Raw genomic sequence first — 15423 nt, 5'->3', positions numbered from 1 at the left:
CCTTCTGCGTCTCTCTCACCACCCATCCCTCCTCCCTGGGCGTCCTGAAGGAGCTTGGAGCCTTTGCCGCTGGAGCAGGGCAGCATGGAGTACACCAGACAGCTAATTCTGAGTTGCTTGCTCAGCATCTGCCAGAAGCTCTCTCCAGATGGCGGCAGGATACCCACAGGTGTGTGCTGTGTGGGAAGGAGGGCGGGGAGGGTGGTCTGCTTGAGGGGGGTCGTGCCACCCACTTGGGGTTTTTCTTTCTCACCCTGCAGATGTTCTTGACGAGGAGAAGTTCAACGTGGAGTTGATAGTTCAGTGCATCCGCCTCTCCGAGATGCCTCAGACCCACCACCAGGCCCTCTTACTTCTGGGCGCTGTCGCTGGGATATTTCCTGTGAGTGCCGGTCGCTCTGAGTACTCGGGCAGGGGTTCCGGCGTCTCTTCTGTGGGGACCCACCGGCGTGCACTGCTTTGAATTCAGTGGTGGTTGGGATCTTCCAGCGCTGGGACCTGTCAGCCCTGCCTCTTCAGTGGCCGAGACTGTGAGCTGGTTGGTCTTGCTAAGCTTTGGTGCCCCTTTTTGTAAAGTGCAGAATAACAGCGACCTTCATAGGGCTGCAGTGAGGGTTCCTGGCTAGCTTCTAGCACAGTGCCTGGGGCAGGGTCACTCCCACACGTGGGGCTGTGCTGTGCTGTCTGGAAAGACTCCCGTGACTCCTCAGGTAATCCTCACACGGCTTTCAACCAGTGATTTAAGAAAATTAATGTGGTGACACACTACCGCTGTTAAAGAAAAGCCGTGTCCCTTACAGAAGTGTGTCATCTGAAGATGTTTTGAAGAGGTTGGGATTACTTTCACGCTGGGGAATCAGCCACCCCCATGAGCACAAAGGGCTTGTCTTCTGATCCGCTGCGGCCATGTGTGGGAGGTCTCATCTGGGCGGGGCTTTTCCCTTGGGATACAGTCAGTGGCTCTCACAGGGTTGGTAATCCAGTAACAGTTAAGAATGGCTGATATTTTTCTTTTGTTTAGCCAACTGTACGTAGTTCATATGCCGTAAACCCCACCCCTTCAGAGTGCAAGGTTCAGCCGTCTTGGTACCTGCACCAGGTCACACGGCCATCACTCCGGGAGCAGCCACTTGTCCCCGGCTCCACCCCTGCCCTGCCCGCCTTCTCTGCTCTGGACGGTCCCTGTAGATGGAACCATACAGTGTGTGGCCTTCCTTGTGTCTGACTTAGTGCACTTTGCACAGTGTTTTCAAGAGTCATCTGTTTTGAAGCTTGAACCCGTGTTCCTCTTACGGCTGTGTGATAACAGCGTTGTGCGCGTGCACCGCGACTTACCTGTTCATTAGTTGATGACATTTCAGTTGTTTGCACTTTTTGGCGATTCTCAGTTACGCTGCTGCGAACACTCGTATGGGAGGTTTTGTGTGAGTGTGTTTCCAGCAGGAGTGGGGCTGCAGGGCCACATGCTGGCTCTGACTTTCTAAGGAACTGTCAGACTGTTTTCCAGAGTGTCCGTGCATCTCGTGCCCACCACGCAGTGTCTGCGGGTGGTGGTTTCTCCTCTCCTCACAGCTGTTACTGTCTTTTTCTTTATATTACAGTCACCCTCGTGGGTGTGAAGCAATGTCTTAAGATTGGGATTTTGAGTTTCCCTGATACTGATGTGGATCAGCTATTCATGTGCTTAATGACCATTTGTTTGTTTTTGGAGAAATGTCTCTGCAAATCCTTTGCCCATTTTTAAATTGGGTCTTTTCTTTTTATTGCTGACCTCTAATGACTTATTGATATTTGATGTGCTTAAAATAGAAAACGCTGAGAAACGTGTTTCCTTTCAGGATAAGGTTCTGCACAACATCATGTCTATTTTTACGTTCATGGGAGCCAACGTCATGCGCCTGGACGACACCTACAGCTTCCAGGTCATTAGCAAGACGGTGAAGATGGTCATCCCGGCGCTCATTCAGGTACGCGGGCTCCCTGCTGTCGTTAGTGTGGTTTAACTTTTACGGTTTTTACACAGTGACATTGAGGTGGTGGTGAATGACACTAAAAGCCTTTCTGAAACGCTCAGGGCTTTGTGCCTCTCAGAGCAGCGAAGCCAAGACACACTCTAGGAGGTAACATCTTTTCCAGAAGTCTCTGAACGTGCGGGCTGGCTCTTCCTGTGACAGTGAACTCGCACTTCCTGTGCGTTGCGGGGCGTGGGCTGAGTTTGAGGGGGCCCTTACGCAGGGCGGGGGCAGGGGGACAGGAGGTTTTGAAGCAGACTTGCTGATGCACACGGCTCAGCAGACATGCACCGCATGCTCGGAGCCCGGCTCCCGGAGCTGAGGGAGGCCTGGTCTCCACCAGGCGGGTCTCCAGAGGGAGTGAAGGACTTGAAGGTGCGAAGCGGCTGCAAGGCTGAGTGAGCGTGCTTCTGCCCGGGGGGCTTCTCCCTGCCCCGCTCTGGTGCTGTCGCTGCTCGTGTCATTGGCCGTGACCACTCCAGGAGCGCCCGTCGGCAGCACCTTGTCCTCTGCGTCTTGGTGTGAGGCTGGTGTTCTGTGTGCAGCAGGTTAGCCCGAGCAGCTCCCGTGTGTAAGGACAGGAACGTACGCCGGCAGAGGAGAGAGATGCAGAGGGGCTCAGGAGGGGGGCGTCCGCGGGGTGGGGACTGCCCGGCTTCGGGAAGCAGCCCTGGAACCTGGTGGGGTGTGCGGGGTGCAAGGGGCCAAGAGCCCAGGCGGGGCTCAGGCATCGGGGTGGCCACTCGGGCGAGCGTCTATGGCGAATGTCTGTGTCTTCCTTCTGCGGTTTGTCCGGGAACTGTTTCTCGAGCACGGAAACAGGAGTGAGACCAGGTGGAGTTCGTTCTGAAGGCAGCAGGTGGGGCAGCCGTCGCCCCTCTGGCGCTGGGCTCCCCAGGGGGCACCGCCTGCTGGCTGGGCCCCCAACGTCACCTCTACGTGTCCCAGCTCAGCCCAGGGGCAGTCTGCACTCCTGGAATACTTGCTGACTGGGTTTATTAAAATTCCCTCCACCGCTCTGGGGCACATCCGAACGCCTCTCCTGTCTGCAGAGAGCCCGTCTCGCGGGGGGTGGTTTGCTTCTGCTCAGCGTCCTGCTTGCCGTCCCACAGTCTGACACTGGAGGCTCCGCAGAGGCCACGAGGAGCGTGGAGGAGATCGTGGTGAAGATCGTCGGCGTGTTTGTGGACGCACTGCCCCACGTCCCGGAGCACAGGCGGCTGCCGGTCCTCGCACAGCTGACTGACACCCTGGGGGCAGAGCGATTCCTCTGGGTTCTTCTCATCCTGCTCTTTGAGCAGTATGTCACCAAAACAGCCCTGGTGGTGGCCGGCGGAGAGAAGGTCAGAACAGGGCGGGCTGGTGGGAGGGAAGTGTTGCTGTTCCAGGTTTCGGGTCACTCTCCGCTGTAAACGGTGGGGGGGGGGTGCTTGATCAGAATTGCTTTCAGACAAGTTTGTGGCCTCCCTTGATGTTGCTGTCAGAGCCCAAGGCCCTCTGAGCACCCTTGGGCCACAGGACTTCTCCTGAGCTGACCTGACGTTTCTAGAAACAGGGCCAGTGCCGTGCTGGGCATTCTGGCTCAGGCTGTGCAGTGATTAAACTGTGTCCCTTGAACGTGGTTTTGAAGGCATTTCAGAGGGAAGGGGAGGAGGGTGGGTGTCACTCAGCTCAGTGAGACACAGGTGACTGAAGAGCACTGCTGAGGGGGGTAGAGCTGCTCGGTCCAGGGCTGTTTTTAAGTGAATCCTTGGGCTTGGGTCTGCGAAGAGACCTAGAACCCACTGCCAGTGAAGCGGCGCTCCGTTCTCCGGATCATCAAGTGCTTTATCCTGGAAGCGGGCCCCATGGTTCTCCCCAGTTGGTTTTTTATGTCAGGAGCTCGTTCACTGATTCCTAAGGCCACACACACAACCGCAGGGACAGCATAGAGCAGCTCTGTGTGCCAAGAACTGTCAAAGCGTCTCCCTTCTCTGTCCTTATTGAGTAACATGAGTAACATGAGCCTGAGTGGTGCAGCTTCTTACCTGCCCTCTTCTCTACGCAGGACGCGGTTCTGGAGGCCGACACTGAGTTTTGGATTTCAGTCTGTTGTGAATTTAGTGTCCAGCATCAGATACAGAGCGTGATGAATGTCCTCCAGTACTTGGTGCAGCTGCCAGAGGACCAGGAAGGTGGGCAACGATCAGGCGGTGGGTACCGTGTAGCCTGGGGCTCCCGCGACGGGTGCAGAGGGCAGTGGGCTCGTGCTCCGGACCCGCAGTGCGTCTTCCGAAGGACTGTGTAGACTGAGTGTCTGGTCTGTAACTTGAGTCTGGTGCAAACCTTCTCGAGTCCTCATGGAAATTAGTAGGGCTTCTGGCCGTTCCTCTCTCCGGCTTTCACACCTCAGTGCCTCATGCTGGTGTGTCGCTGTTGGGGAGCAGGTGTCGGAGTGAATTAGGGAAATGACAGCAGGTTAGCACGACCTGCTGGCTGTGTCGCAGCTTCCTGTTAAACTTGTGCAAAGACAGGGGAGGCTGTGGCTCAGGGGCAGAGCTGAGGTTCAGTCCCCAGTACCTCCACTAAAAAATAAAATAAAAAATTAATTTAGAAATACACAAACCTAATTACCTCCCACCCCCCGCAAAAAATGTGTAAAGATAATTACAAGAAGGAAAAAAACAAGTACCACAGCAGTGGCAACTAGTTACTACAATTTTATCAAGTGGGGGTCTTGAAGAAAACACCGCGGCTCACCCCACCAGTGAAACGCTTAAGAGCAGGTGGACCTGTTACGAGTTTTCTTTGTTCTGTGCCGTCTGGCGCAGAGCGGTGAGGTGCGTCAGAGAGAAGGCTCTAAAGACGCCATGTCGGTGCTCCAGGCAGCGGCCCCTTGCCCCGTCCTCCCGACGCCCGGGTGTAGGGGGGGACCCGGGAGGTGCCTGCGGGGGGTGCTAGTGTCGCTCCCTAGGAAGTGGAGTCCACGTGCCCACCACAGACGCCCCCCGCCGGGGCACCGCACCCCCTTTTATGTTAGGTCCCCTCAGCTGTGGGAGGACGCACGTCCCCAGCTTTGAGAATTAAACGTTGACGCCGAGGGAGGCCCTCCAGTCAGTGGGGCCACGAAAGGGGGTGCCTGGCGGCCTCAGAAGCTGGCTGTGGAGCCGGCACCTGGAGGCCCCCTTTCCCTTGCGTGTCTCGGTCACCCCGCCTTTGGTTTGGTTTGTCTTGCGCGCTCTGTTCCCCAGACTGTTGGGCACTTCCCTGGTACGGGTCCTCCCCCGTCACTAACGTCAAAGGGGAGAAACTGCGTGTGACAGGTGAACAGGCCTCCCCGGAACAACCCGTTCACTGCGCTCGTTGTCTCTGTGGAGCCGGGGACGTGGCTGAGTGAGGCCTCCTGCTCTGCTGCCCTTTTCAGAGACCGCGCCCGCACCAGGCCCCGGCAGGAGTGAGTCCCAGGAGGAGCCGCTGCGCGTTCTGGCCGTGGGCGCACACACCGCCAAGCAGCTGCGACACGTCACCTTCCTGTCCGTGTCCTTCATGGCTCAGCTCCTGGCCTCCAGCAGCTTCCTCAGAAAGGTGAGGTGTTCTTCACGTGTGTTGGTGGTACAGTTTTGCTTTTTCTAAGGGAACTGTGCTTTAAGCTGGTAAAAGTAGCTTGGCAGGTATCTCGTGGAAACCTGAGGCGTGCCTTTAAGAGTAATAGAGAACTGATAGGAGAGACGGCTTGGCATGGCCTCCTGTCGTGCCGTGCCCCCAAACCCCATGGCTCAGTAATTCTGTCCCCGAGCGGCGGCTGCCCACGGGAGTGCACGGCTGTTCTCGACAGCGGTACTCACGGTGGCCTGGGGCTGGCAGCACCCGGTGTCCCTCAGCCGTGGCGCGGGCAGTGTCCGTCATCATAAATGGACATGAGGACACTCAGCCATCTGCAGACTCCCGTCAACGTGACATCAAAGGAAAGAAGCCAGACCCAAAAGAATGCATCCTGTGACTCCAGTCCTGCAAAGTTCAGAAACAGGCAGGCAGGCCTGCAGTTTTGGGGGTAACGGTGGTGTCCGTCTTTGGGCAGGAGGGGGAGGGCCGAGTGTCGAGTGGAGGAGGGAGTCTGCGGTGCTGAGAGCTTTGCTGTTTCTTGACCCGAGTGCGGTGGGCTCTGCGCAGACGCACTGTGCACCTGCTGTCTATGCAGCACTGTGAAGTGGCAGAAAGAGGGGTCTGGACGGCGACCAGGATTCCAGGAAGGCCGTGACGTTCACCTGTACCGCACCTCGCTTGGTGCGTGAGCTGCCGGGAGGGAAATGCTGACAGAGAAGTGACTCTGTGAGCTCAGGACTCTCGGTGGAAGGGCAGCAGCGCTCAGCACGTGGGGGCAGAACTCGGCCTGGGAAGGTGGCTCCTCGGAAGCCTTTGGTTTACGGCAGCCTCAGGATGAGCCCATTACAGCCGGGAGCCAAGCGCCCTCTGTCACTGTCCCATTTGGCCAAAGAAATGAAGAGGGAAGAACTAACAAACGCCCAGCCCTGATGCCGGCCCCACGAGCTCACAGGCGGTCAGCGCGGCTCCCGCGCCACGTCGGGCAGGCGCTCCGGGGCCGGGGGCGGGGGGTGGTGGCGCAGGCTGCACGGCAGCGGGCGCCTACGCGGTCCAGGGGACGCGGTGCTGCGGGCGGGCACCACTGAGCAGCGGGGAGGCAGCTGTGCAGGGTGGAGCTTGGACGGCTTTGTTCACATGTAAACGAGAGCTGAGGTAGATGAAACTGCCTGTGTGAGAAGCAGTGCTTCTCTGAGAAGAAACTAGGGAAACATACCCGGGGGATGGAGGAGAATTTCTTCAAAACAACAACAAAAAGTTTCCGTAAACATGAAAAAACTGCAGGCTGAAAAGCTGCTGCCCTGGGGAAATCAGAAAGCCTCAGTTTCTGTGAGAACAAATGGCAAAGAAATGCATTCACTCGAGGAGTCACAGATGGCCAGTGTGACGAATCAGCCGCCATAGTAGGAAGGGAAATGCAGGTGAAATGAGGTGCCACTGTGGTGTTCATCAAACTGGCAGGAATCCTAAGTGCTCAGGGGTGGCAGGACCAGGGGGACAGTTGTTTGTGGGCGACGTTGGGCAGCGGGAGTCGGGACAGCGTCTTCAGACAGCTCCGGGCACTGGGCAGCGTCCAGGCGTGTTGAAGACGCCCACTTGCTGTGGTCTCGCGGTTCCCCTTTTTCTACAAAACTTGCCAGATGCTCAAGGAGAAACGTGCTTTCTTAGCGCTGTTACTAGAAGAACAAAAGTGGCCATAAACTAAATGTCTACGAACAGAAGTGAACAAAGATGTAAGTTGTGTTGTGTACAGAGGGCGCTGTGTGCGGGTAAACCAGTGGCCCAGAACAACTCAAGTCCAGAGACAGGTCTCAAACCCAGTGTGATCAGGAAGGCGTGTTGTTGGCTGGCGTGTGGTCTCTGACAGCCTTGAATGGCAGGGTCCGGTGTGGGGCCTGGGGTCAGAGGTCGGGGCCTGGGGGGAGCAGCTAGAGTCAGACACTGCTAAGGAAAGATGGGCGCTCCGTAAAGCTGGTGGGTAGAGGAAGGTCATTCGTTTGCTGTATTTTTCTCAGACTTTGTAGTACCTTCCAGGTAGTCTGAGTATCTTAGGATGTGATCAGAGTCGGCGGGAAGCGTGCGAATGAGGGAAGTGGCGTGGGCATGTGTGGTGGGCTGGTCTGAGCCTGGTTACTCTGCGCCGTCGGGAGGCACTGGGAGGTGTGAGCCGAGTGGTCTGGGATGTGTCCCTGCGCTTCCTTCCAGTGAGTCCTTATTACTGGCTTCCGGGCTGTTCTGACGATTCCGTCTCTAAACCCAGGTGGTGGAGAGTGGTGGCCCCCAGGCGCTGGCCGGCCTCGAACAGAGGTACGTTGCTTTCCCTTCTCTAATGTTCACTTGGAGGTGGTTTCACACTGTCAGAGCCGGGGCCCGGCACAGGCCTCTGAGTGCCCCGTGTCCTAGGTTGCTGGAGGCCGTCCTGGGCTACATCGACGCGGTGGCGCAGTCCCTGGAGAGGAACACGGACAAGCTGACGGGCAAGTTCTGGCGAGCCCTCCTCAGCAAGGCCTACGACCTGCTGGACAAGGTGCGCCTCCCCTTCCTGCCTTCTCAGTGCCTTTGCTGCTCTCTGCCGTTGTAACATCATCTAGCAGAAGTTTTAGCTTAAGAGTAAACTTAGCAGTAGCTTTTCTTAATATAATGCAGCTCAAGATTTTTCTCGGAAGAGAATCTCTTGATGACTAGAAATCATTTTCTCTGAAAAACATTTGATTCCACATCAACTGAGAACATGTGCCTCAGTGAATACGACGCTTCGCGTGTTAAGCCGTGTCTGGCTAGACAGCGTCCCGCTGCCTTCAGGTGGGACAAGAGAGAAATCCCCGTGGGGCCTGTGACGTTGGGGTCGCTGGCTCAGGTCTGGCTGAAGGCGCCACGTGGCGTTGAGCGACTCACTTGCTGTCAGCACGCTTTATTACTGCCTTTGTAGCAGCTGTGGTCAGCACTGCCTACCTGAAAGGCCAGTGCAAGAACCAGATGAGGGAAGTGCCTGGAAGGTGCAGCGGGCGGAGGGCTGTCAGCCGTGAGCGAGCGTCCCCCTGCTGTGACTTTCCCCATTTGTTAAATGTAACACTGCCGTGTAGGTCAACGCCCTGCTGCCCACGGAAGCCTTCGTCCCCATGATCCGGGGGCTGCTGGAGAACCCGCTGCCGTCCGTCCGCCGGAAGGCTCTGGACCTCCTGAACAGCAAGCTGCAGCACGGCGCCTCCTGGAAGCGGCAGACGGTGAGTGCTGCCCACGCGGCGGCGGCGGCCCAGAGCCGCCCGGGACTCCCTCGGGTTTCCCCAGGGCTGCAGGCCAGATGAGCGCCCGGCCCTCCGAGTGCGGTGCTGGGCCCCGCGTGTGTTCAGCGTGGGGTGTGAATTCCGACAGGAGAGCCCTTAGGCTACAAGTCCAGCCCGGTGGGGGTCTTGCTTGGTGTGGGCCACATGTTGCCTGAACTTGAGCACAATTCGAACCCCCTCCCACTCTGGACGAGGCAGGGCGCGTTCTGTAAACACAGGCTCGGCCGCAAGCGCGCGCAGCCGCTCACCGGCCACAGAGCAGATGGAGGAGCAGCGGCTTCTGCATGATCGCGAGGCTTAGAGCGTCTCGATCCGAATTCCGTCAAGACCGAGCAGCAGAGGTGGGGTCGGGGTGGGGGGCTCGCGCTCCGCTGGCAGCTGCACTCACTCGGGGTCGTGGCCCCTCCCCAGGTTTGCCGCTTCCTCGAGCTGGTCCCCATCCTCCTGGCCTTCGTGAAGCGCAGAAGAAAGACGCTGGAGGAGCCGCCAGTAAACAGACAGACAGCCCTGTTCTCCCTGAAGCTCCTGTGCAGGAACTTCGGTGCCGAGGACCCACAGCCTTTTGTTGCTGTGCTGAGCGCTGCCGCGAGGCTGACGGCTCCCGAAGCCAGGGAGGAGCGGCACGTCCTGGGCGGCGCGCTGCTGTGCGCGGCGGAGGCCGTGTCCGCGCTGCGGGCGCTGGCTGTCCCCCAGCTGCCCAGGTAGGCCGGGCCAGGCGGCGCGGGCGTCCCCACCTCTCGGCAGGAGCTTAGGAGCTGATTGCTGAAGGGGCGACCTTCCCCCCGGGAGCACAGCGAGCCGGGCCCTCCGGCCGCGGCGCTGGCCGCCGTGCGGGTGCGGGCGGGCTCCTGGGCCTCTCACACCTTGGCCATCCACACGGTTGGAAGACACTGTTCTTTTTCTTTTACTTTTTTTTATTGAAGTGTAGTTGGTTTACAGTGTTGTGTTAGTTCTAGGGGTTCAGTGAAGTGATTCGCTTTTTATATACGTAAGTCTGTAATTGGTCAGAGTCTTCTAGGTGATCACAAGACACTGAACGCAGCTAGCTGTGCTGTAGGACGCTGTCACTTTTCAAGGTGACGGCTGGGCCAGTGCTGTCGGCCCTGGGAGACTCTGGCTTGTGGTCGTGTCCAAGGTGTGGACATGTGAGGCTGTGGCACCAGAGGTGTCCCGGGCACAGCTGTGTGGCCTTGGTCGTGATGGCCTCTGCCCCTCCTCTGTTTACCGTGTCTGTTCGAAGTCCCCTGAAGCCCGGTCCTTCCTTCCAGCCTGATGCCGTCGCTGCTGACAGCCATGAAGAACGCCTGCGAGCTGGCGGCGGGCGAGCCCTACCTGCTCAGCGCCCTGGCGGCCCTGCAGAAGGTGGCGGAGACCCTGCCGCACTTCCTCAGCCCCTACCTGGAAGGCATCCTGCTGCAGGTGAGCCGGGCCAGGCCGGGGCGGGGGGCAGGGGCCGAGCACGGCAGGAGGGTTTACTTTTGTAAAGGTGTGCTTGTTTCTCCCAAGCGTGGGCCTTTTCTCTCACGTTCCTCGTCCCTCCCGCTCGGCCAGGCCGTCCACGCGGGTGTCGCTGTGTGAGGCTCCTCCCTCTCCATGCTGCAGAATGTGTCTCCCTGCATTTGTCCCCCTGTGAGCTCTGCACTTTGCTTCCTCTGCAAGCCGGTGCCCTGCTTGTGTCCAGCATGGAGCATCTCAGCCCTGCGGTGTCTGCCGAGCAGGATGCCTGCAGATAGCCAGCAGGCCAGTGGCATTTGTCGCAGAAGGAAAGTTTCCAAGAATGGCCCCCTGTTACCCCTGTCCTGTTGACCATTGGCCATTTGAGGTCAGGAGCCTTAACTGTCATGACGCGAGTGAGTGGGGTCAGGCCTCGGAAGTGGGCTTGTCAGAGAAGGAGACCGCTCCCTCGGGGAGCCTTCTGGGTTTCAGCCAAGAAGAACCTGACTCTCCTCGCAGCCCCTGTGCCCCGTCCTCCGAGACCATTGTCTTGAGTGCTCTGTGTCCTTCTGGCCACCGTGTGCCACGGCCCCGACACCCGTGGGACCAGGCGCCTGTCCGCTTTTATCTGCAGATGTTCAGGCTCGGCTGCAGGAGTGCTGTGTGAGGCCCCGCTGTGCCGGGCTTGCCCAGTCGTGCCATTCGGATCGGCCTCACCGGGTCACCGCGGCCTGTGAGCGCGTGGACGGCCATCTGCGGCGGGTTCCTGCGGCGGGTTCCCGCAGCGGCCCTGACCATCGTTTTCCTGTTCCTGCAGGTGATTCACGTGGAGAAAATCACCAGCGAGCTGGGCGCTGCCTCCCAGGCTAATGTCCGTCTCGCGTCCCTTAAAAAGACACTGGCTGGCACTCTGTCACCACGAGTCTTCCTGCCAGCCGCCAGCAAAACATACAGGCAGATTGAGAAGACCTGGAAGGTTAGATTATCCAGGCGTCTGGCTTTGGGGGAGGTGGTTACAGCACCGACATTTTTCAGTTGTCACTTAAAGAAGAATGCGGTTATTTAATCCCATTAGAAATGCATTAATGAACTAAAAGGGGGCTCCTCTCTCGACTGTGTGTTAGAGTCACATGGGCCCGTGCATGAGCATCCTGCGTGAGCACCTCGGAGTCATGAAGAAGGAGGAGCTGGCCTCCCACCAGCCGCAGCTCACCGCCTTCTTCCTGGAGGCCCTGGACTTCCGAGCCCAGCACGCCGAGGTAGGCTGGCTGCTGCTGACCCGGGCCCCAGAGCTGGGGGCCAGAGAGCAGCCTGGCTGTCTGCACGGCTTGCAGATGTCAGGACTCTACTGAATCAACACTCCTGTTTTTAGGGTGACCTGGAGGAAGTTGGGAAGACAGAGAACCATATCATTGACTGTCTGGTCGCCATGGTGGTGAAACTCTCCGAGGTCACGTTCAGACCCCTGTTCTTCAAGGTGAGCCTTCTCCCCCGCGCCGCCTCGGTGCTTGTGTGGCGGCCGCCCGGTCTGAGGGGAGCTGACGCCACTGCGTCCTCGCAGCTGTCTGACTGGGCCAGAGCAGAGGACGCCCCAAAGGACAGGCTGCTGACGTTCTGCAACCTGGCGGACCGCATCGCTGGCACGCTCAGAGGGCTCTTCACCCTGTTTGCCGGCCACCTAGTGAAGCCCTTTGCTGACACCTTGAACCAGGTGAACATCTCCAAAACAGGTTGGTAGCTGACTCCAGGTCAGTTGGCGCCCTTGCCCTGTGCACCCCACACAGCGTACAGTGAATACTGGGCTGGGTTCTTCTGAGTCAGGTGTCAGACGCAGAGGTGTCTCAGCGCGCTGTGAACTGACTGACTCACTTAGGAGAAAGGATGAACAGACGTTCGAATGTTACTGGGAGTTAACTGTGAAACATTAAAGCTAAGGCTGGTTTGTCCTTTCATGCTGATGTGCAGCGCACTTGACAGCTGTGATGTGGCCGGCCAGACTCAGCTGTCTTCACACACTCCCACCAGGTCTGGAGGAGGGCCCCTCCCTGAGAGGCTGCTGTTCGTTGTGTTGTGCCTCATCCTGATGGATTTCCAGACCATCTTAGAAACACCTTCTGATCACAGCTCTTTTCATTGTGATTTGAAATTACACACCAGAGATTAAATTGTGAAATTCAGTTTTTTGTTTCCATTTTTACTCTTATCTACTACAGACGAAGCGTTTTTTGACTCTGAAAATGACCCTGAAAAGTGCTGCCTGCTGCTGCAGTTTATTTTGAACTGCTTGTATAAAATCTTCCTTTTTGACACCCAGCATTTCATAAGTAAAGAGAGAGCAGAGGCCTTGATGACGCCGCTGGTGGATCAGGTGAGCAGCTGCTGCCGTCTTGTTAAAGGTGCGGAAGCCGCGGCTGGAACGCGTCTGTGGGTGTTCCGTCTGCCATGGCGACGGCTCGCTGGGCTGTTTTTCTTCCTTTTTATGAGCTTATTTCAAAATTGGTTTCTCATTTCTTGTGAATAAAACCTATCTTCATGATGGCATCTACTAGGTTTTACTTTTGAATTTTTCAGGTAAGAGGCATGAGATAAGGTCTATGAATTAAATGTTTAATTCTTAAAACCCGGGTCCATTGGGACTGTCGGGGTGCGGCTGCCTCTGGAAGAACTACTCTCGGACGTCCCGCAGAGGGAGGGGTGGTGCCAGGGGCTGAGATTCCGTTTGAGGTCAGAGTAGGTGGTAAGTTAGAATAAGTGGCCCTGGCCCCGAGCCTGCTGACCTCAGGAAGGATGGCGGAACACTGTTCGTACGTTGGGCGTTTTCTCAGACAGCGGCGAGGCCCTCTGCTCAGAGCCTGTCTCTCCATTCACAGCTGGAAAACAGGCTCGGGGGAGAGGAGAGGTTCCAGGAGCGGGTGACACGGCACCTGGTCCCGTGCATCGCACAGTTCTCCGTGGCCGTGGCCGACGACTCCCTCTGGAAACCACTCAACTACCAGATTCTGCTCAAGACCAGAGACTCCTCGCCCAAGGTGCGTGGCAGCGGGTGGCACCGAGGCCGGCCGTGGTCCGGTGCTGGTCGTCTGGCCGGGAGCATCTGCTTGTCACTCACAGGCCGTTTACAAGTAGCAGTGGCCTTGTCACCCCCACGGTGTTAGACACGGGTCCGAAAGTGCCCAAAGGACTTCAATTCCTCGTGTTTTTTAAGCACCATTTAAATGTAGTGCTTCCAGAGACAAATGCTCCCAGTCTGTCCAGAGCGCTCCTTGGACTGGCGGCGTCCTGTCCAGTTGCGTCTGGGGGGCGGGGAGGGCGAACCGGAGCTCAGACTCCAAACAGCCCAAGCGTCCGCCGTTCCAAACTAATGGTGACCACACTCAAAGCTCAGTGGGTGAGACGACCAAAGCAGCATTTTATTAATGGATTTATTACTTGAAATTCATAATATTTATTAGGAAATAAGGAGAAGAATGAGACCATTTCGATGGACCCCCGAATTTTAAATTGTAGGTTCTTGGAAAGTTGCAGTATTGAGTAAAATTTTTTTTATAGTACAACAGCAAGAAAATCCTGGTTGACCACACGCAGTTACAAATATGTTTTTAAACAGCTCACTTTACTGTATCCAAATACCCTTTAAACTACTCCAAACCAGAAAGAGGGCAACCAGCTTTTTTTTTTTTAAGGAAAATGTTACAAAAAGACATTCACATGGAAGGCCTGCAGCACAAGGACACAGTTGGAAAACACTGATCTGTAAGGTTGCCCACGGCATCCACGGGTCCCACCTGTCACATGGGGACCTGAGATGCTGGCTGAATGGACACAGTGAAACACATGTGAAATAACACTGAGTTTAAAATTCACTTTGTCTCAGGTTAGGTCATAAAGTAATAAATGCAGAAATACTAGCTTTTTAAATGTTTTTCACCTTGTTATCCCTTTCAGGTTCGATTTGCTGCTCTGATTACTGTGTTAGCAGTGGCTGAAAAACTGAAAGAGAACTATATCGTCTTGCTGCCAGAATCCATTCCTTTCTTAGCTGAGCTGATGGAAGGTAATTCTCAAACTATTCAGAAGTGATGACCGTACAGTCCTGTGGAAATGTGCCCGCTGAGGATGCAGACTGGGGTGTGATGTGGCCGGGTCTTGGGCCAGCCCCCTGCCCCGCTGCAGGGCTGAGGCCCGTTCCCTGGGTGGGGGGGCTGGGTGAGCGCCACGCCTCAGCCCTCGGGGACGGACGGTTCCCGGTGTGACGCCGTCACTCGCCCTCGCTCCCGGGCTGCGCCAACAGTGCCCGTGCGGTGCTGCTCTCCCGTGACCTCGTCCACCTCTGTGGCTGACTGCCCAGGTCCCCGGGCGTGGGGCTGACCACAGGGAAACGTCCAGTGCTGCCGAGGATGCAGCAGGGAGCCTCCCCGTCACTGAGCAGCGTCTCCCCGGCGCTCTCCGCCAGTGACCCCGTCAGGCCTCATGACGAGGCACGTGCCCCTGCCTCACAGAGAAAGTAGGGGCTTGAAAGGGTTAGGTGACCTGATGAACTGAGTGTGGGCCTGGGATCTCAGCCCAGATTTATGCAGGTCCTGACGTGGCCCTGTGAGCACAGTGCCACCGCGCAGCCCGGGAGTGAGTGCAGCCTGTTGAGATTGGGGGGGGGGGGTGCAGGGACTCAGTCAGCAAGTCACTGCCAGCCCGGAGCCCAGCGCGGGCACCTCTATCCCCTCCCTCCTGGAGGAGGCACCGCTGTTCGGGGTCAGGTTCAGGTTGAGAGGAGGGGGCGGGGAGGGGCGGCGGGGCGGCCGGGCTGACACGGTGTCTCGATCTTGCAGACGAGTGCGAGGAGGTGGAGCGCCAGTGCCAGAGGACCATCCAGCGGCTGGAAGCTGTGCTGGGAGAGCCCCTCCAGAGCTACTTCTAGGACGCGGCTCTTGGTATCTCAGACTGTTCCGCGTTGAGATCGTCCAGTTTACTCTGGAGTGTTGAGGACCATGTTACTTTTGGTGCCTTAACACCTCCTCAGACTTCCTTACAAAACTCCCCCCTGGTTTGTGCCCCGCGCAGGCCCCTCCCGCTGGTTGTGGAGATGTCACCGAGTAAAGGACAGTGCTGTCCCCGTG

At 57.3% G+C, this 15423-nt stretch overlaps 1 protein-coding gene across 4 annotated transcripts in view; it reads left to right on the top strand.

Annotated features, from left to right (window-relative positions):
• Positions 1–15423, top strand: part of HEATR1 (HEAT repeat containing 1) — a 45687-nt gene extending 30264 nt beyond the window's left edge. The window contains exons 27-45 of one of the 4 annotated variants that reach the window (XM_032491918.1): positions 51–169; positions 261–382; positions 1839–1967; positions 3125–3355; positions 4060–4186; positions 5416–5576; positions 7852–7898; positions 7995–8118; positions 8675–8815; positions 9287–9576; positions 10144–10294; positions 11127–11285; positions 11434–11568; positions 11682–11786; positions 11871–12020; positions 12624–12677; positions 13180–13338; positions 14255–14363; positions 15136–15423. In XM_032491918.1, the coding sequence (XP_032347809.1) occupies positions 51–169; positions 261–382; positions 1839–1967; positions 3125–3355; positions 4060–4186; positions 5416–5576; positions 7852–7898; positions 7995–8118; positions 8675–8815; positions 9287–9576; positions 10144–10294; positions 11127–11285; positions 11434–11568; positions 11682–11786; positions 11871–12020; positions 12624–12677; positions 13180–13338; positions 14255–14363; positions 15136–15224 (2602 nt within the window). In that variant the 3' untranslated portion in view covers positions 15225–15423. Of the gene's footprint in view, positions 1–50; positions 170–260; positions 383–1838; positions 1968–3124; positions 3356–4059; positions 4187–5415; positions 5577–7851; positions 7899–7994; positions 8119–8674; positions 8816–9286; positions 9577–10143; positions 10295–11126; positions 11286–11433; positions 11569–11681; positions 11787–11870; positions 12040–12522; positions 12678–13179; positions 13339–14254; positions 14364–15135 lie in introns of those variants that run through there. The other 3 variants (XM_032491916.1, XM_032491917.1, XR_004324164.1) reach the window with 3 other exon arrangements.

Source organism: Camelus ferus, chromosome 11, assembly GCF_009834535.1.
Source record: "Camelus ferus isolate YT-003-E chromosome 11, BCGSAC_Cfer_1.0, whole genome shotgun sequence".
Lineage (NCBI taxonomy): Eukaryota > Metazoa > Chordata > Mammalia > Artiodactyla > Camelidae > Camelus > Camelus ferus.
The sequence above is the reverse complement of the archived record's forward strand: the minus strand, read 5'-3'. Positions and strand labels throughout refer to the sequence as shown.